Source organism: Carcharhinus amblyrhynchos, chromosome X (genome assembly GCF_965287045.1).
Source record: "Carcharhinus amblyrhynchos chromosome X, sCarAmb.v2.hapA, whole genome shotgun sequence".
In the NCBI taxonomy this organism is placed as follows: Eukaryota; Metazoa; Chordata; class Chondrichthyes; order Carcharhiniformes; family Carcharhinidae; genus Carcharhinus; species Carcharhinus amblyrhynchos.
Window position 1 is genome coordinate 9824017 of NC_137359.1, and position 21394 is coordinate 9845410.

Genomic DNA, 21394 nt, shown 5'->3' on the forward strand with positions numbered 1-21394 from the left:
AAGTGCCTGGAGGAAACAGTCCAACAGGGTTTCCCAGGGTTTGGTTCGAGCCCAACCGTTTCAAATCTCAATATCAATGCCTCCAATGCTGTCTTGGAAGTTCATCAATGCTAACAACATCTCCTGTGCTTCTCATACTCAGACATTTTCTAAAGTAGAGGCAACACTAAACAATGAGTTGCAAAGCTGGCCAACTACTATAAGACATGACACCTTTAGCCCAGCAGCAACAAAACAGTCTCTATATCGTTAACTATATTCCAACCCCAAATGCCAATGCCAAAAGGAACATTCAACATCTCATTGAATGGCAAGACACTGAATCACAAACAACATCCCATTTATCTTGGCATTAACCATGACCAAATACTGACATACAAAAAAAAATGTCAGCAAGATAGCAGCAAAGATCAAAAGGCAAAACAACCTCTTCAGCAAACTTGCTGCTCTTCATGACTCTTCAGACACTAAATCCGAAAGGACTTCAGCTTTTGCCATTGCCTACTCAACTGCAGAGTCCTGTGCACTAGTATATGACAACTCATCCCATTACCAGTCCTGTAGATACCCAGTTTAACACAACAATGCATTTCATCTCAGACATCCACCAATCAAATCAACACCCCTGGCTCCCAGTCCTGAGCAATATCCCATCCCCTTGCAACAAGAAAGCTCCTTGAGAAGATTTACATCAACCCAAGCCTGCTGCTACACAAGAACCTTACCAATCCACCTGCTGTTTGTTTCCTATCACAGCCTGGATGTTTAAGACGACTGTAGCAAGGAATAACAGCAGAGGCCCTGTGACAGCAGGAATGGAATAAAGAGGCCACTGTTAAAAAACACTTCCTCATCACAGATCCCACAGCCGATCCAGCTTCGACTTGCCATGCCGACATTGGGCACTTTTCAACCATTTCTGCACCGGCCAATTCTTTTGTGCAGCAAATTGGCACAAGTGGGTCCTTGCAGGGAACCCAGACTGCAGCTGTGGTACATCCCAATAAATAACTGACATCATTGAAGACTGCCTCCTGAAAAAATTCAGCAGAGGGCTCACAGAGGTCCATTTAGTCACCGCAGAAGCTATTGCCTGGCTTTATGATTACCGCACACACTAAGAAAGTGAATTTTGCTCGCCCTTTTTGTAATCTGGCTTAACCCTTTGACTATGTTCGACCTGAACAAAGAACAAAGAACAAAACAGCCTGGGAAACAGGCCCTTTGGCCCAACGAGCCCGTGCCACCATTTTAACATTATGAGTCCCCCCTCCACCCATGACCTTTGTCTATGCTTATGGCATTCCACATGGAGGGAAGACTAATTAAGGGACAATTTGTTACACCAATCAGCCTAATAGCACATCTTTAGGGCGTGGGAGGAAACCGGAGCACCCAGAGAAAACCCACACAAGCACGGGGAGAATGCACAAACTCCCACAGACACCGGCCCAAATCCATGTATCTGCACAGCAAACAGTGATAGTCACTGAGCTGTCGTGTTGCCCAGCATCTGGTCCAGTTTAAGTGTACACTAACGACGTGAAGCACTAGGCTACTCTCGAAACAACCAAGAGCAGCCCTCATATGACCCATCGTGTGTATGCCCCTTGTTGGACAACAAGGCGGACCAAAGCACCTGTGGATTAAAAGAAAAACATCAGTATCAGCCACATCCTTATACACACATTCAAGGGAATCCCCAAGTGAAACAAGTGAGCCAGAAATTATGTTGGAAGGTCCGCAGGAATCAATTGATTCCCAGGGACGTCCCAAGGCTCCTGATCCTTATTTAAAACAGTCTCCTATATCCCTCCATCTCCATCCCACTCATGTGCCTATCTAGGTAACTCTTAAACAACTCCAGCGTGCCTGCCTCCACCACCTTGCTTGGTAGAGCATTCCATACCCCCACTACCCTCTGTGCGAAAAACCTCCCTCTAACATCCGAATTATACCTCGACCTCCTCTCCCTAAGTCCGTGGCCCCTTGTAATGTGCGTTTCCAACCTAGGAAAAAGCTTACCACTATTTACTCTATCTATACCCTTCATAATCTTATATACCTCTATTAGATCTCCCCTCAGTCGCCGTCTTTCAAGGGAAAACAGCCCCAATTTGCTCAATCTTTCCTCATAACCCAGTCCTTCCATACCAGGCAGCATCCTGGTAAACCTCCTCTGCACTCTCTCCAGGGTCTCCACATCCTTCCGGTAGTAAGGCGACCAGAACTGGATGCAGTACTCCAAATGCGGCCTAACCAACGTTCTATACAACTGCAACATTAGACTCCAGCTCTTATACTCTATACCCCTTCTGTAAAGGCTAACATACCATAAGCTTTCTTCACAACCTTCTCCACTTGTACTGCCACCTTCAAAGACTTGTGCACTTGCATCCCCAGGTCCCTCTGCATTTCTATACTCTTTATAGGTCTACCCTTTATCATATAATTCCCCCCTACATTATTTCTGCCAAAATGCATCACCTCACATTTATCAGGATTAAATTCCATTTGCCATTTATCTGCCCAATATACCAGCATATCTATATCCCATTGTATTGCCTGACACTGCTCCTCACTGTCTGCCAATCCAACCATCTTAGTGTCATCTGCAAATTTGCTGGTTTGGCTTTTCATGTGCACAGTTTCAGGACACTCCTTTACTTTTGAAAATATGATTTTTATCTTTAACTGACTTTGAAATGAGACAGAACAAACTACTTAAAAAGGCCACCTTCCAAGATAAAGATACAAAATAAACAAATCACCCTTTAGGGAGTGCCAAGAGATATTTCCTATAATTCAGAGACCCATCAAAACTCATCATTATTTAAGAGATATTTAAATGCAAACAATGGCTGCCACAGAAAACAAGGCTGCAGCCACTTCAGAGAGATTGCAAAGCCTGCTTCAGAAGACAACTTTACAAGAAATCCACTAGTGAACTAAGATTGCATAATAGTCGTAACATCTTCTACATCTGACCACATCCACCAAACCAGCTAATCCAAATCGGCTGCAATGTTTAAAATCTATGCCTTGAAGACAATCAAAGGACTCTTCAGGGCAGCACTGCGGCACAGTGGTTAGCACCGTTGCCTCACAGCACCAGGATCCCAAGTTCAATTCCAGCCTTGGGTCACTGTCTGTGTGGAGTTTGCACATTCTCCCTGTGTCTGTGTGGGGGTGCTCCGGTTTCCTTCCACAATCCAAAGATGTGTGGGTTAGGTTGATTGGTCATTCAAAATTAACCCTAGTGTTGGGGGACTAGCAGGGTAAATATCTTTCTGCACTGGAGGGATTCTTTTCACTTTTTTGTTCGACTCTGTGGTGTGTGTGTGTGTGTGTGTGTGTGTGTGTGTGTGTGTGTGTGTTGGGGGGGGGGGGTGGCCCTTTATGTAACACTGTGAGTGGTACTGTTCTCCAGTGCCAATTAACCCTTGCTAAGCCAAACACACCCTTATGCTACACAATTTTTCAAGATCACTGCCCTCCTCCAATTCTGGCCTTTTGTGCGTGCTTAAGTTGCACATGCCCTATGTAAAGAGCTAGTGGGCTATTTTTCCAGTGCTGAATAATATATAGAGATTGTGTCATTAAGCAATAACAATGTACTTCAGAAAAAAAAACATTCAATCCAGGGTGGCCTGATTTTATTTTTCCTGAAACACTGTTGGGTGTTCTGATACATGCAGAGTCACTATTGTTCTCTGTGACTAGGTCTAGTTTCTCCTTTTGAAGTCAGACACTTATGTTTCAGAGTCAAAGGTGGAGTCATTGGACTGTTGTTTTTGATATCTGGGCCTCTGTTTCAGCATTTATGCATCTAATTACAACCTTTCTCAAATATCTGTGTTGTATTTAATATGAGTGAAAATAAATGGTACAAAATCTATTTTTGTAATATTCTGTAAACTACATATGTGTATTTGAGGCAAATTACAGCATAAGTCTTCACTGGCAGAAAGTCATTGTTGACCTGCTTCAGGGCAACTTCCCCTCAGGATTTCCCAGTCTCTTAAAAATGATCTTTACTGATGGTGTAGAGGATTCTTATCAGAATCTCAGTCTTTACCTGCTGCATAGCGTAGTTATAGAGTACAGCATCTCTGAAATGTGCAGGGGCACAATGCATTTCCTTTCATAATAAGTAACGTCATCAATCTGGACTTGACTCTTATTTTTAAAAAAGGAAATTGTATTTATAACAACCTAAATATCCAGTAATTTCTGTTTTACATAAAACGTCTCAATGTGTGCCAGTCACATCACTTGAAGCTTGTGTAAGTGTAGTACGGGTGTCTGACAAGACCAAGCACACTGGGAACCATTACAGGCAAAATGTGGAATTCAGAAAATCCATTTGTCCAAAGTATTGTGTGTACACTTACATAAGAATGTAAGGAATAGGAGCAGGTGTAGGCCATCCATCCCCTTCAGCCTCCTCTGACATTTAACAAGACCGCGGCTAATCTTCTGCCTCAGTTCCACAGTCCCGCCCTAACCCCGTGTGATATGAAGCACAGTGGGGGCTAGATTTTCTTATAAACTGTAATCTTAAAGCTTGATTTTCCAATGACTTTAGTGATGATTATGCATTCCAATTAAAGTCACTTTTTGATGGTAACCTGTTACAGTTGTTGGGGTAATCTAGGATAGACTAGTATGAACCTGATACTTTTTAATTGTGGCTGCATAAATGATAAGAGCAAATATTATCAGTCTTTATCACCGCACCAAAAATCCGGGATTGCCAACAAACTGTGTTAAATAGTGTACACTGGGCACCAAGGAACACAGTTAACAACTGCTACAAGTCATGTTAGTATGTGACTACTACACAATACTTGATCACGTATAACAAAGACTGTCTTTTAGCCAGAATCTGCATGGAGCAAGCTGCATTAAGTCCTACAACTTATATAAAGATGGAAATATAGGCAACATCCTGGATAACATGACCCGATCAGAGGATGTCAGTAATCTCACACTGAGTAGCGCAAATGAAGGCTCAGTAACACTTCTGTTGAAGGGTCATCCAGACTCAAAACATTGGGCCCAATTCTGCCATCAAGTTGCGCCCGTTTTCATGCACGAAAACTTGGTAAGGTTGGGCGTGAGGTGAGTAGCACCATCTGTGTCCACTGCCGCACCAATCCCCCCTTTACCAAGGCCCGAAAATGGCCCCGATCGGGACCGTGCCTGAAACAGGTGCAATGGCCATTTAAATGTATTTGCATACATTTAAATTGACTTAATGGACTGCACGTCCAACTTTACCGGCACTTCCCCCTTTACCATCGCATTCACCCATCCAGAATTGATGCGAAATGAACATACTCCACAAAAGTCTGATTCAGGCACTTCAGTTAGTGAGGAGGTAAGTGCTGAGTATCTGATGGCTCTCTGCTTGAGATCAGTGGGGTAAGGGGGAGGGTGGGTCTGACAGCTGTCTGCTTGAGATCAGTATGGGGGAGAGGGTAGGTGGATCTGACAGCTGTCTGCTTGAGATTGGTGGATGGGGGGGGGGGGATGGGTGAGTCCGACGGCTGTCTGCTTGAGATCAGTGGGGGGAAGGGAGTGGGTGGGTCCGACAGCTCTCTGCTTGAGGATGGGGGGGAAGGGGGAGGGTGGGTCCAACAGCTCTCTGCTTGAGATTGGTGGGGGTGAGGGGAAGGGGGGATCCACTGCCACTCTGCCTGAGATCAGAAGGGGGGAAGGGGGGGGTCTGCTGCCACTCGGCTTGTGACCAGTGGGGTGGGAAGGGGTGGAGCCCACAATCAGGGTGGCAGAGGGAATGGGGGGATAAGGGGGTCAGTAATATTGGGGGGATGGGGCGATGTTTGTGGGGGCCAGGGGAGGCATTATCCAGTCTGAGAGGGATGTGGCAAGGAAGCCCCATTCTATCCTTTTTTTTGAGCATGCGCAGGTGGAGGCGCCGATCAGAGCTGCAGGATTTCGGACATGTTAAGCCCCGCCCACAGGCCTCTGCAGCACGATTTGGAATCACTTATATTTTTGCAGGCAGAGTGCATATGGGGGTGCCTCAGTACTGGTCTAAAAGTTGGATCTGAAACAACCCCAGTTTTGAGTTCGCCCAGCACTTAGAAACAAAATGGTAAAATCAGGGCCGTTGTCACTATTCTCTCTCCACAGATGCTGTCAGATCTGCTGAGATTTTTCCAGCATTTTGTGTTTTTGTTTCAGTAACAGTTTGTCCTCTTTGTTCCCTTCTTAGATTCAGTATAGTCAGTTGTTTAGCTTAGGTTCTAGCTCAATCCTGTTGTCCTCTTTCTCCCATCAGCCTTACAGTTTGATAACAGTTGTTAAGTCAAGAAAACAAGGAATAAGAAAACCTATATTTGAAATTACATTTGCAATCCGACTAAAGTTTCCCCCATTAGGCAGTATTGAATTGACAATCAAATTCTATCAGGAGTGAGCCAAAAATCCTTTTCTACCCTCTTCTTCTCCTCAGGTCCGCCACCAAGGCAAGGGAGCAAGACAGGAATAAATCATTAACAGCTCTCAAGCAAGTAATCTCAACCTCTGGTTTGGCTGTGCACCCACCAGCTTAATGACCTGATTAATCCTTACTCTTTGGCATCGGTAAATGGATTCATTTAAATTGCTCACTGCAATCACAAGTATTGAATGCTCTTTGGCTAAGTAATGCAGTTAGGTTTCGGTACAATGCAGATCTTCCTCTACAAGAAAAGGGTGACATATTCAGCCACATTTCTTATCAAATGCTTTCTTATATCCTCTCGATGCTATAATTTGTAAAGTCAGGTGCATTCACTTTCTTCTCGTTTAGTTTGCAAAGATACTACATACTGCCCACTAAGTCGTGGTCTGCTGAATCTGATTCAAAGAGGAAAGCTGAAAACGCCTGGAAAAAACCATGCCAGGAGTCACTATGACCAGGTCATGGGTTCACTTAATGAAGCCATGTGAATCCAAGGTCATTTGTGGTTGCAAGATTGCTTTAAGAGCCGGTCACATGATTTGTTCAGTTTCATTTATAACTCTGTACCAGCAAGAGCTCCTAGAGTAAAACTGTTGTGTGTTACTTTAAATCTATCTATGCAAACCATGGCTGGGATTCTCCCAAAAAAATCTAAGTGCCCAATGGGCGGGAAAACAGGAGAATTTCCCACCTGTTTTTTGGACATACTTAGTCTGTTGAATTCCCGGCACTCTGCTCCACAGTGCCCCCCACCGCCATCACCGGCTTCCCAATCACTGACCTTCCCAATTGGCTCTGCCTGGTGCCCAGTGGGCGCTGCCCAAGGGGCACCCTGCAGCCCCTGACCTCTAAGGGAGCCTCTGTGGCCTCTGTCTCCACTAGTGGGGTGAGCATGTCTGGTCCCCGTTGGTGGGGAACAGTTGTACCAAAGCAGCTCAACAGACTAGGAGAATCCCAGCCCATATCTTTTTCTACACACCTAACATAGGACATTACAAAAAGTGTCCTAACATACTCTGTTTTTGCCAAAAGAAAGGTGAGGATTATTTAGCATTATTCAGTTGAAATTCTTGAAACTGTAACACTGAACACATACCTCATTCCAAGAAAAGCAGGAGAAACACAGTTGCCCTGACCACGAAGTTGACACGGTCTATTGGATGCTATCAAAAACGTTGGCTGAAGCGGGGATCTGATCTGCTTCCTAGTCTTTGCATTTGGTGGTTTGACCAGAAATGGACTGAACAAATGTAGGCCAGTACAGTGTTTAAGCTTTAAAAAGAATGTGAATACAACGGTAATCAATTTTTATTTGTGATCTTTGGTTTTCAAGGAAGTGACTACTGCTGGGCTACATTACACGGTTTCCGGCTACCCTCTGGTTCCCCATCCGAGTAGTCATTTTAATGAACAGCTCGGGCCAGAAGAGGGATAGATAACAATGCATTCTAGCTGCACCACAATATGATCTTCCTTGCCATCTACACATTAGAACAAGGGTATTTAACCCTTCAGTCCTGTTCTGCCATTCTATTAGATCATAATATTAGATATGAATGTTTAGAGCTTCCAGAGTTCCCAACTTCACCTTTTTGCTGCATTGAAGTTACAAAGGAATCTCAAAGGGGGAATCATTCCCAAATTGTTTACTTCCTTGTAATAGTTTTCACAATGCTTGGATCTTGGAGGATTCCAACCAACTGTGGAGGCTGTGTAGCTTGGGAATATCCAACTGGGCAGAAAGGGTGAGAATGACTGAAAAGCAAGAGACGATTGCCTCCACAGAACCAACAAGAGTTATTAAAAGCGAAATACTGTGGGTGCTTGAAATAAAAACAGAAAACATGCTGGATAAGCTCAACAGGTCTGACAGCATCTGCAGAGAGGGAAACAGAGTTAATGCTCCATGTGACCCATATGCAGCATTTTTCTGTTTTTATTTTACAACAAAGATTATTAGTGGGGTTAAAAACAAAAAGCAAAACTCATGAAATAAACAAAGCAGACTGTACTAAATGTACATCATCTTAAAATCAGAACACACCTGATTGAACAAGTCATTCATTCGATTCAAGTGCCTTTGACGACTCTGATTAACTAGCTGCTGTCTTGCGTCCCAGTGCTGCATGCTGGACTTTACACGCGCTTCAAGTCTGTTGGCAAATCTGTACAGATCCTGAGCAACAGCTTCATCCTTACTGCTAACATCCAACATTCTGCTGTTTAAATAATTTCTTAAAGGAGAAAGAAAGACATAAAGATGAGTAAGCGAATCTGTTGCTGCAGTTTAGGTGCTCCTTTGTCACCATTCTCTGTGGTCTGTTCCTCACTCTCACTTTGTGCCACAGTTGGGCTGAAAGGCAGCACTTTATCTGATCAGTTTCTCCTTTGCCCTTCAGTGGCTCAGTGACTAAGACCAAACATACACTCAGAATCACAGAATTATGCAGAAGAGGCCCTTTGGCCCATCAAGTCTGCATGACACGTGTGAAACACCTGACCTCCCACCTAATCCCATATTCCAGCACTTGAATGTTATGACGTGTCAAATGCTCATCCAGGTAATTTTTAAAGGATGTGAGGCAACCTGCCTCCATTACCCTTCCCAGGCAGCGCATTCCAGACCATCACCACCTTCTGAGTACAATGGGTTTTCCTTGCATCCCCTTAAACCTCCTACTCCTCACCTTGAACCTCTGTCCCCTCCCTTCAACTAAGGGGAATAGCTGCTCCCTATCCACTCATCCAGGCCCCTTATAATCTTGTGCACCTTGATCAGGTCCCCCCCCACCCTGCCCCCTCAGTCTTCTCTGCTCCAACAAAAACAACATAAGCCCATCCAACCTCTCTTCATAACTTAAATGTTCCATCCCAGGTAGCATTCTGGTGAATCTCCTCTGCATCCCCTCCAATGCAATCACATCTTTCCTATAATATGGTGACTAGAACTGCACACAGTACTCCAGCTGTGGCCTCACAAAGTTCTATACAACTCCCAATATGACCTCCCTGCTTTTGTAATCAATGGCTCAATTGATAAAGGCAAGTGTCCCATATGTCTTTGGCACCACCCTACTAACGTGCCCTTCTGCCTTCAGAGATCTGTGGACAAACACACCTTGTCCCTCAGAAATTCCTAGTGTCATGCCATTCATTGAATACTTGTCAAATTACTCCTTCCAAAGTGTATCACCTCACACTTTTCATAGTTAAATTCTATCTGCCACTTATCTGCCCATTTGACCATCCCGTCCATATCTTCCTGTAGCCTAAGATTCTCAACCTCACTGTTAACCACCCGGCTAATCATTGTGTTATTTGCAAATTTACTAATCCTTTGTGTCATTGTACAAATGATGAATAATAAGGGACCCAACACAGATCCCTGTGGTACACCACTGGACACTGACTAAGCCAATTATGAATCCACCTTATCAAATTACCCTGTATCCCATGTGCATTTGCCTTCTTTATCAGTCTCCCATGTCAGACCTTGTCAAAAGCTTTGCTGAAATCTATGTAGACTACACCAACTTCACTACCCTCATCTACACACCTGGTCACCTCTTCAAACATTCAATCAAATTTGTTAGGCATGAGCTCCCTCTGACAAAGCCGTGCTGCCTATCCCAAATCAAATCTTGCCTCTCCAAGTAGAGATAGATTCTCTCCTTCTGAATTTTCTCCAATAGTTTCCCTACCACTGTTGTTAGACTCAATGGTCTGTAGTTCCCTGGTTTATCTATATAACCCTTCTTAAATAACAGAACCACATTAGCTGTTCTCCAATCCTTTGGCACCACCCGCATGGCCAGAGAGGAATTAAAAATTTGGGTCAGAGCCTTTGCAATCTCCTCTCTTGCCTCCCACAGGAGCCTGAAACATAGTTCATCCACACCTGGAAATCTGTCAACTTTTAAGGCTGCCAACACCTTCAATACCTTGTCGTTCCCTATTTCAATTTGCTCAAGAACCTCACAGTGTCTTTCCCAAAGAAATCCAGGGGGAGGTGCTACTAAAATTATTCTCCAAATGCTTTTCCAGACTTTCTTTTCTTTTCTCGCTCATCTCCTAAAGACGAAAAGCACCCAGAGTGGACTTTAATTGCATGTGCCTCCAGTACAACCACAAAGGGCACCACTGAAGCCAATCCTGAATGCAAGCAATCTTCATGCACTTAACACTTCCCAGCAAGATCACTGGAAGCAAGAATCCTTGCTAATTTTGCTTTTCTCCAGCTGAGTGATATCAAGATCCACTGTAGCACACACCAGGACCTGCCCTGGCTGAAATCAACTGACTCTGCACATATTGGGAATAAAAACATAGGAGCTTCCTTTGCTGTATTGGCTTCGTATTACACATGACAGTACTTCAGAACATTTGAATATCAAAGTCAAACAGGAAGCCCACACTATCTTAACATGAACTCAATTTTGACATTCTTTGTGTTTTATTATCTTGCCTGGTACTCACTAAGAGATTGGGTGACCTTGTATATTTTTTCAGCAAAATATGGTCTGGGTGCTATAGACATGAGCTCGCAAAGTCACACAGAACTAGCAAAGACATTTTATACTGAGTTTACATTTCTCTTCTACAAGGATGAAGTTTACTGCTTAAATATGTTACCACTACTCCAGTGTGTCACTGGGTCAATATAATATGGTATATACAAACAAGGAAAGTCCCATGTTTGATTCCTAATCTGTACTCAGTAAGTTGCTATCAAGTAGGGCAATAATAGGATGCTGCAACAAACAGTAGCAGCATCCTTGGACTCAGAAAGGATAAAAAGCAGCCTGGGACCATTCCCCTGATCACTATGCAATGATAGGTGCATGTTGGGTAAAACAGAATGTGCTTTGGCCATAATTCATAGTCAAATAGCCTGCTAACAGTCAAGACTAGATTTTCCAATGGGTGCTAACTTAACGTCAGCAGTAATCCGTTTACTACTTCCACGTCCATTGGAAGATCGGATTATAACTGTTTTAGTTCACATGAAGAACAGGAACAGATGAAGATCTGGACATTTTCTGGAGCCACATCCAAGAGTAGGTCACATCCTTCAGGAGAGGGAGAAAATCTATAATATTTCCATTTCAAAGAAAGAAATTTGCAGAAATATCCCAGAGCACTTCATACACAGTGGATTTCAGTAATTGCTGTTACATAGCTAAACACAACAGCCATTTTGCCTACAGCCACCAGCAAAGTCCCACAAGCAGCAATGTGGTGCCAAATGACCGTTTCATCTTTCTTTCGTGTTGTTGGTTGAGAGAAGTTTGCTGGCCAGGAAAACACCCTTCTTTACTTCAACGTCATGCTACCTATATCATTTCTGGTTACAAAAATTCATCTGATGGATGATACTTTTGAGGGAAAAAAATTCCCTTAATACTGTACTGGGAGTATTGGACGAGATTATGCACTCACATAGGGCGCAAACCCACAACCTGCTGACTCAGAGGTGCCTCATTAAGCCAAGCTGATACTCTCATGGGAAACTTCTGACTAATTTCAAACATCCGAATTCAATATTTGAACTGATGTGTATTATAAATATAACCCAACAAGAACTTTTAGGGAAAGCTGCAATAGTCTGGTCAGAATGGTATCAGCTACTCTTTAAAACTGATGACAGATATGTATCTACCTTAGGGTTTGGATATGACGGAAGGTGATATATTTTCTGAACAGGTAAGCCAGTCGAAGCTGAACTGTAGTTAAGGTTTGATGAATAAGATGTGTTGCTATGGCATGGAGTTGTCTGGAAATTATACCATTATACACTGCTTGGTCCAAAGTTTTGTAATTTGTTCTGAGGTATGTCACATTTACAATATATGACCCATCCACAATTCTTTCACTTCCTCTGGGTTGTATTGTTCTTTCTATTGTCTCTGTTGCCATAGTGGGCAAAAGAACACCTTCCTTCTTACAATGTTCTGCCTGTAGTTTAATTTCCTTTCCTTTAAGCCCAAGGACGCTGTTGACAGAGTAGAGATTCTTGGTTGTCTCTTGAATCTTGATTAACTGATCCATTCCAGCCCTAGAGGACATTTTCTCAAGTGTCAGAATTGTGTCTAGGGCTTCCAGGGTCTTTTCGTAGAAGTGGATTTCTTGTTGGGACACACTTTTGTTCTGTTTGGCCTCTTCATTGAAATTTTGAATTTGAGCACTTAATTCATCTAGTGCAATCTCTTGAATGATACTGAATCTGGAAATTTCTTCAAGAAGTTCAGTAAAAGTTGTGAATTCGGGTTGTTTATCCTTCAATTTCTCCACCAGGCTTTCATTTGATGACTTTAGTACTTGGATAGGTTGCTCAGCATCTTCTTGTTTAAAGTTCTGCCTTGGCTTGGCAAATATTTCTTTGATTGTTTTCTCAATCACCCCATAAAGATTTTTTAATTCAGCAGATTTGAGAAGAGCTTGGACCTTACAGATGTCATCTGGTGAAAGTTCTTTGCCACTGCTCAATCCGTGATCCAGTGAATATAAAACAGCAGTTTGAAAATCTGAGAGCAAGTCCATTACCATCTGCTTAGCCTTGGTTTTTACAGCTTCTTCTTTCCGAGCTGACACTCTCCGTTTCTTTTCTGCATTCGGATTAGATTTATGCATCTTACCCTCCATTGTTTCATTAAGAGCCTTCTTCAATTTGGGCTGAGCTGTGGGAGTGATCCCTTCATTGGAGACTTCTGTTGGAATATTTTCCCCTTCAGGAATGTTTTCTGCCTTGGTTATTTCTAGGCTATTTCTTTGTTCCTCAGGTTCTCCAAAGAAAATGTTTCCTTCCTTGGATAATTCTAGATTAGCCCATTGGTCCTCAGGTTCTCCAGAGGAAATATTTCTTTCTGTGGATTTTACAAGGACACGCTTTTGTTCATCAGCTTTATCATGTCCATCAACCAAAATATTTGTGTGCTCCTTACTGCAGGGGTATTTTCCCCCGAGACTTTCCAGAGGAAGGATTTTGTCCTTTGATTTTTTCACTAGTGTGCTTTTTTTATTTACTTTGGGCATATGCTTTGTTTTTATTTGCAAATCATCAGACAGAGAGAAATTTTCAGAAGTGATTTGCTCACGAGAGTGTGTTTTCTTAGCATTTTGTAGCTGTTCAACTTTGGACCTCAAAAGTTTAATGGTGTTTTCCAGATTGTCATTAGTGTTGCTTGCTTCCCTGTAATGATGTTCTGCTATTTCAGCTCGTGATTTCAGGGCACTACTGTGTTCTCGGAGATGTTTTAGCTCATTCACCAGATTATCTTCAGTACCCTGGGAGCCAAATGTGTCTGACTTTCTCAATTCATTTTCAACCTCAAAATATTCCTGTGACCGAATATGAAATGCTTTGTGAAGATTCTCTATGAATTTCCTGATGTATCTGAAAGCAATTGTCTGGGCTTTCTTGCAAGGTGGGGATTTTGTGATGTCTGTTAGTATCATATCAATCTCTCCCACTGCTGCGTCCAACTGTTTTGCAATGTTTGGTTCCACCATTTTCGCTGTACTCATTGGCTGCATATCCAGAAGATGCATAAGTGTTTTAGGATCCATCTTTTTCTCTCTCCACCATTTCAAAATAGTGCCTTTACCAGCAGGACCTGCAATAAAATCAGAGTGGAAGACCAATTATTGCACACTTGATTATGTTTATGCTCCAAAATGTTTTGACAGTGTTTAAGGTGCCAAATCAATACATGGGGTGTCACAGTGGCACAGTGGTTAACACTGCTGCCTCACATGGTCAGGGACCCAGGTTCAATTTTGGCCTTGTGTGGATGTTCTCTCCGTGTCTGCATTGTTTTCGTCCTGTGCTCCGGTTTCCTCCCACAATCCAAAGGTGTGGGGGTTAGGTGGATAGGCCATGCTAAATTGCCCCTTATTGTCAAGGGGAATAGAATGGTAAAAATGTGGGGTTACAGGGATAGGGCCTGAGTGAGATTGTTGCTGGTGCAGACTCGATGGGCCAAATGGCCTCCTTCTGCACTGTAGGGATTCTACGATTCTGAGTCTTTCTCTTTCTTTCAGTCAAAATCGAGTATTGTGTAATTTGGTGCCTACTCTGAATAATTTTAACATTGTACAATATGTTGTTTGAGTTCAAACAACATATTCATGGCTTCAGCATCTAATGTAGGCTGATACAGCAAGTCAGTACTGAAAAACTGCTGCATTGTTAAGAGTGCTATTTCTCAGATGAAATATTAAACTGAGATCCCACCTCTCCATTCAGTGAGATGTTAAGGTTTGAAGTAAGAGCAGGGGAATGAAATCTCCTGGTATCCAAACTAACATTTGTCCATCAACCAAACAGATTAGCTGATCATTTATTTTATTGCTGTTTGTGTGCAATGTGGTTTCCATGTTTGACTATAAAAATGTGAGTAAACTTCAGAAATAAATCATTGGGACATCATGAGGACATGAAAAACACTTACCAAATGCAATCAGGTACAGAATCGTAGTGGTTATGTTTCTGGACTAAAAATCCAAAAGCCTGAACTAATAATCCAGAGAATGAGTTTAAATCTCACCATGAGAGATTAAGAATTTGAATTCAGCTTCTAAATAAAAATATTTGGAAATTATTCTGTCCATTAATGTGTGGTCATTTAATATGTTCGTATCACTGGAGTTTTCCTCCTTTCTGACCAAGTTCCTAAAGTTAGTTTGGGGAGCAATTTGGTTTGACAAATCCTTGCTTTAACAGGTCCTGTAATGGCATTTAAGGGCTTGTCAGGGGCATTAATTAAACATGCAGATTTGCTTATGCTTGCCTTCCAGCCAGCATCACATAAATAAAAATTCATTAGTTTGAAACACTGGGGGGAATCTTACCAGAAAATTGCAGAGTGTTGTTTCCACCAAGAAAACCTGTGTCTTTCTCTCCAGAGAAACACATCAGTTATTCTGCCAGATCTTACGGCACTGCCAAAAAAAAAATCAAAGGGGCGTGATACATGCTGTCTCGCAGGGTAGTGGGGTCTCAACATGCCAGCAAAACCCGGCTGCACTGAGATTGGGGCACCATCTTTAAAGGTCTCAGAGGCTCCCCTCCCTCTCCCTCGGCACTTCTCTGCACCCCACTCTGATCATGGGCCCTTTCCGCCGTCCCAATCATTGTCCCCCCGCCTTCTCTCAGTCAGAGCTGGCACACACCTTCCCCACCCCAGCCACCACCACATCTAAATAAATCCTCCCGCTCCTCATGAAGCTCCCACTGGGGCATGCCCATGGCATTGGCATGGTGTCAACCTGGCAGTGCCAACATCTTCTAAGGGGCAGTGCCAGGGGTCATTGCCAAGCCACTACCTGGTCATGTCCTGCCCCCCACCCCCATTTCTGGGGTGAGGGGGACTATATCTACCTTTATGCCTCCAGGGAGATCCCCACAACAGGTTCACGTTTGGGTTTTTAAAAATTCATTTGTGGGACATGGGCGCCGCTGGCTGGGCCAGCATTCATTGCCAATCCCTAGTTGTCCTTGCAGGGCAGTTGAAAATCAACCGGAGTCACATGCAGGCCAGGGAAGATTTCCTTCCCTTATGGACATTAGTGAACCTGTTGTAAACTGCTCTGAAATGATGTCACATTGATGCAGTGTCAATACATGGCCAGAGGTAAATATCTGGCCATATTAATACCGCGAGATTTGTGACTTCTGGATCTTGAGCCACCACTGGTATTCACATGGACAGCGAGCGTGGGCTCAAGGTTGTCTCCATTAACTCTGTTTCCCTTTCTAGAGATGCTTCCTGACCCATTACAAGTTTCCAGCATCTTCCGTTTTTATATTAAGTTAATAATGCTTGTTGTACAGGTTGCAGAATGGTAGAGAATCAGCTGAAATCCATCAAAAGTAGACAGTAATCAACCTAGTTCCATTGAAATGAATCAAGATAAAAACCATCAGAATATGTATACAATAATAAAGTTTAACAACTAGTCTGGTAATAATTTGTGCTAAATCATGATTGTGTGTTACAAATCACTCAGGGAGTCCAAGTTGCAACTTGCACTTTTATATGCATATGGTAGTCTGGACTGTGATGGTAGAGGCTCCAACTTCCCTTCCATCACATGGCTGACCATGAATCTCTCATGCCTGTCATAGGCATGTATTGAAAGGATTTGCAGGTTGATAATTAACCTGTTTGGCCATGTTATAAAAGCACCTTCCTTAGTTATTAAGTCCTGTGTAAGACTCAAACCCAGAACTAATGTTTCAGAGGTGAATTGTGACCGACTGCATCACATGACCTCCACATATTATATTTGTACAAGGTCAAGTTTAGATAAATAGGTCTGTAAAAACTATTTATCCGACAAAGTTACAGTCACACTGCAGTGTGCCACAGGACATAGTTCTCTTTAGATTAAGTAAAACAGTAACTTCATTGCAGTGTTAATGTAAGCCTTACTTGTGACTAATAAATAAACTTTACTTAAAAGAAGAATAACTGTTTTCACCAGCATTTAAATACAATCAAGTGAGAATCTAAAAGCAGTTCTGCTATGCAAAAATGTAGTGATTACAATGGCTATAAGAGGAAGTCTCATCTAATAGTCACAAGAATTTATTGCATTATTATTGTGTCAGCATCAACACTGATGAAACTGGTAGCCTTATGTGCAGCACTTGCAACAGAATCTACCTATCAAGGATTGGGCCCTCCAGCCATCAGCAAAGATATGCCATATGAGGACACCCAATCTGAAGTGGATTGGTTGCTGTGTATCCATCATCTATTGGAGTTGGAAGGACGCCAACAATGATGGATTGTTTCAACATCAGTACTAATTGTTCAGTGTGCACTTCCGGCTCAATATCTCTCTATTTTACTCAGTCTCCATAATTAAGTGAATAAATATCCTTAAATATTGCCCTGATGCTTGAAGACAATAAGTCAACTTCTGAAAGACCCAAGCTGTTTGCCAGTCTTGTGAACATGTAAAACAATAAGTTGTTTCAGTCATTCTTGTGTCATGCTTGAGTAGAGACTATTTTTAAAAGTGTCTCAAGGCTCCGTATGAGCATTTAATAGCTACATTAGCTGACAACATCAAAGGGGTCAACCCTATCTAAATCTTCACACTTGAGAAAGTTTTTGTCAAGTATTACATAAGTTCTTAAAGAAATCACTCATATATTTGAGTTTAATTTCTTCAACATTTTCAACAAAATTAACTGGGGCTTGTAGTTGAGCAGAGCAGAGGGTAAACTGGAATAAAAATAGAAAGTGCTTGAAAAACTCAGCAGGTCTGGCAGCATCTGTGGAGAGAGAAAGGTTAACATTTCAAGTCCAAAATGACACTTCTTTGGAATTTCTGAGAAAGAATCATATTGAAGTTGAAAAGTTTAACTCTGCTAACTGATGAGGGATGATCTTATTGTGGTCTATAAAATAATGAGAGGCATAGATAAGGTAGATCGTCAATATCTTTTCCCAAAGGTAGGGGAGACTAAAACTAGAGGGCATAGGTTTAAGGTGAGAGGGGAGAGAAACAAAAGGGTCCAGAGGGGCAGTTCTTTCAAACAGAGGGTGGTAAGTGTTTGGAACAAGCTGCCAGAGGTTGTAGTTGAGGCGGGTGCAATTTTGTCTTTTAAAAAGCATTTAGACAGTTGCATGGGTAAGATGAGTATGGAGGGATATGGGCCAAATGCAGGCAATTGGGACCAGCTTAATGATTTTAAAAAAAGCAGCATGGATAAGTTGAGCCAAAGGGCCTACTTCCATGCTTTAAACCTCTTTGACTCTATGACTCTATGATTGTGATGGAATACTTTCCACTTGTCTGCTTGAGTGAAGCTCCAACAACACTAAAGAAACTTGAGATTGTCCAGGACAAAGCAGCCTGCTTGATTGACACCCCATCCATAAACATTCATTCCCTCCACCACAATAGCAGCAGTATGAACCATCTACAAGATGCACTGCAAGGCTCCTTAGACAATACCTTCAAAACCCACTACCGTCTAGGACAAAGGCAGCAGATACATAGGAACAGCACCACCTGCAAGTTATATTGGTATATATTGGAAATATATCACTGTTCCTTCACTGTCACTGAGTCAAAATCCTGGAACTCCCTCCCTCACAGCACTGTGGATGTACCTATGACACCACATGGAATGCAGCAATTCAAGAAGGCAGCTCACAGCCACCTTCTCTAGGGCAATTAAGGTTGAGCAATGAATGCTGGCCTGGCCAGCAAAGCCCACATCCTGAAAATGAAAAAAACAAATCCACTGACATTTTCCCGCACTTTCTGTTTTTATTTCAAGTTTCCAGATCTAAAGCATTTCACTTTTCGTTTAGAGAGAGAACTGGCTTCATTGTCATGGTCATACATGTCATGGTTCCTGAGACAATTCTTCACATTTTTCCTTCTATACAGTCTTAAAACTAATTTGTTCATGTCTGGTGTCAGTCTGATATTTAGCCTGCTCTAAACAGCTTTCAATGGGGTGGCCTTAGGTAATCTGGAGAAGATGCTTCCTGGCTTAGTTTTCATTTTATTTTCTGGTGAGGTGAGGTTTGCTCATGTCCCTGTACATATCTATGGCCACTTCCTGCATTGACTACAACCTCTAGGCAAAGCGTTCTTAAAGTTACATCCTTAAATTATGGTGTTCTGATCTACAGAAGTTCGGAGATTGAAGTGTCTTGCTGAGATTGAAAGTAACAACATTTTAAAATGTCCACTGCAACTTGAAATGTGGATTTTCATATACATTTGGAATAAAAACATCTAAGCTCATAATTTGCTGTCCCCCATATGCTCTTTCTCTTCCTTCCATTGTATAGTTGTGCTTAATTCAACACTGACCACATTGTCTCCAACTCATAACTCATTATTTTCCTGGACTCAAAACTGTGGGTGTTTCCTGTTAATTTGGACACTAGGACACTTGGCAAAATCTAATATGTTTCTAAATTTACCTGTTGATTTTTCCTTTATACGCTCATGTTGAAGACTAAATAGAGAGTTAGATAGTTTATGGAGATTGTCTATACACTCTTGTGAAGAAGCCAAGCTTGACTGTACTTTCACATTAACTTCCTCAATCCATTCAGCTGACCGTTTTTCAATTTCTCCATCCTCCTCAAAATCTTCTTCATCGATTAATGTCTGATCTGCAATATACATGGGTAAGATAAAATTATATTTGTAAGTTAGATTGAAACAGTCCATCTGGTCTTTATAAAGCTGTTCCTGTTTTTAGAACACATATTCTGATTTGTATCTTTGTTTGAAGAATTTAGTGCTAGTCAGTGAAACACTTCCCATCTTGAGCATGGATCATTGTTAGCAGTGAAACTCTCAAGTTAGGTATAACATAACAGACTTATGCTCCCTCAAACACTCCATCAAACATTCCCAGGACAGCACAAGGTTAGATACAGAGTAAAGCTCCCTCTAAACTGTTCCATCAAACACTCCCAGGACAGGTACAGCACGAGATTAGATACAGAGTAAAGCTCCCTCTACACTGTCCCCATCAAACACTCCCAGGATAGATACACCATGGGGTTAGATACAAAGTAAAACTTCCTCTACACTGTCCCCATCAAACACTCCCAGGACAGGTACAGCACGGGGTTAGATACAGAATAAATCTCCCTCTACACTGTCCCCATCAAACATTCCCAGGACAGGTACAGCACAGGGTTAGATACAGAGTAAAGCTCCCTCTACACTGTTCCCACCAAACATTCCCAGGACAGGTACAGCACGAGGTTAGATACAGAGTAAAGCTCCCTCTACACTGTCCCCCATCAAACACTCCCAGGACAGGTACAGCACGGGGTTAGATACAGAGTAAAGCTCCCTCTACACTGTCCCCATCAAACACTCCCAGGACAGTACAGCATGGGGTTAGATATAGAGTAAAGCTCCCTCTACACTGTCCCCACCAAACATTCCCAGGACAGGTACAGCACGGTGTTAGATACAGATTAAAGCTCCCTTTACACTGTCCCCCATCAAACACTCCCAGGACAGATACAACACGGGGTAAAATACAGAATGAAGCTCCCTCTACACTGTCCCCATCAAACACTTCCAGTACAGGTACAACATGGGGTTAGATACAGAGTAAAGCTCCCTCTACACTGTCCCCATTAAACACATCCATCCCAGAGGCTGGGTCACATAATTTCAAATCATGACCAGGGTCACCGGTTTACTGTGACTGATTCAGTCAAATTCTGTTTAGGAATGCCATATTCGTACCACCTTGTTTGAGATCACAATCTGCAATTCCTTTCATTCCACCGAGTCAATATTTATCCCTCAAACCAACACCCTCAAAACAGATGATCGGATCGTTTATTTAATTGCTGCTTGTGGAATATTGCTGTGTAAACTGGTTGCTCTATTTCCTTCATAACATTAATAATTATGATTCAGAAATCTTGCTTTGATTGTAAAGTCCTGAAAAGGGGGAAGGCATTATACAAATGTAACCTTTTTTTTTCTAACGAGACTCCACCCTTATCCCAACATTTCCATCCAGGATTTCATTAAGAGTGCCACTAATCGCAACAGGAGGAGGCTATTTCACCTCTTGAGTCTGTTCCACCATTCAGTGAAATCATGGCTAATCTGTCATCTAACTCCGTATAGCCCATCTTTGCCCCATATCAAAGCAAAAATCTATCAACCTCAGATTTAAAATGAACATTTGATCCAGTGTCATTTGCTACTTGCTGAAGAGAGTTCCAAATTTCTACTATCCTTTGTGAGTGGATGTATTTCCTAATTTCACTCCTGAAAGATCTGGCTCCCATTTTTTGACGATGCCCCCTAGTTCTAGACTCCCCAACCAGCCAATGGAACTAGTTTCTCTTTACCCAATCTATTCATAGTAATGTGAAACTGTACAAAAATAGCTCTTTTTAAATT

The 21394-nt window shown here is 42.3% G+C and overlaps 1 protein-coding gene across 1 annotated transcript in view; it reads right to left on the reverse strand.

Moving 5' to 3' along the window:
* Nucleotides 1-21394, reverse strand: part of LOC145362032 (uncharacterized) — a 37730-nt gene that overhangs the window by 6462 nt on the left and 9874 nt on the right. The window contains exons 2-6 of the mRNA XM_080218063.1: nucleotides 19429-19623; nucleotides 15323-15412; nucleotides 12132-14085; nucleotides 8517-8706; nucleotides 7569-7744 (exon numbers count right to left, since the gene is read on the reverse strand). Coding sequence (XP_080074189.1) covers nucleotides 7569-7744; nucleotides 8517-8706; nucleotides 12132-14085; nucleotides 15323-15386 — 2384 coding nt within the window. The 5' untranslated portion in view covers nucleotides 15387-15412; nucleotides 19429-19623. The remainder of the gene's footprint in view (nucleotides 1-7568; nucleotides 7745-8516; nucleotides 8707-12131; nucleotides 14086-15322; nucleotides 15413-19428; nucleotides 19624-21394) is intronic.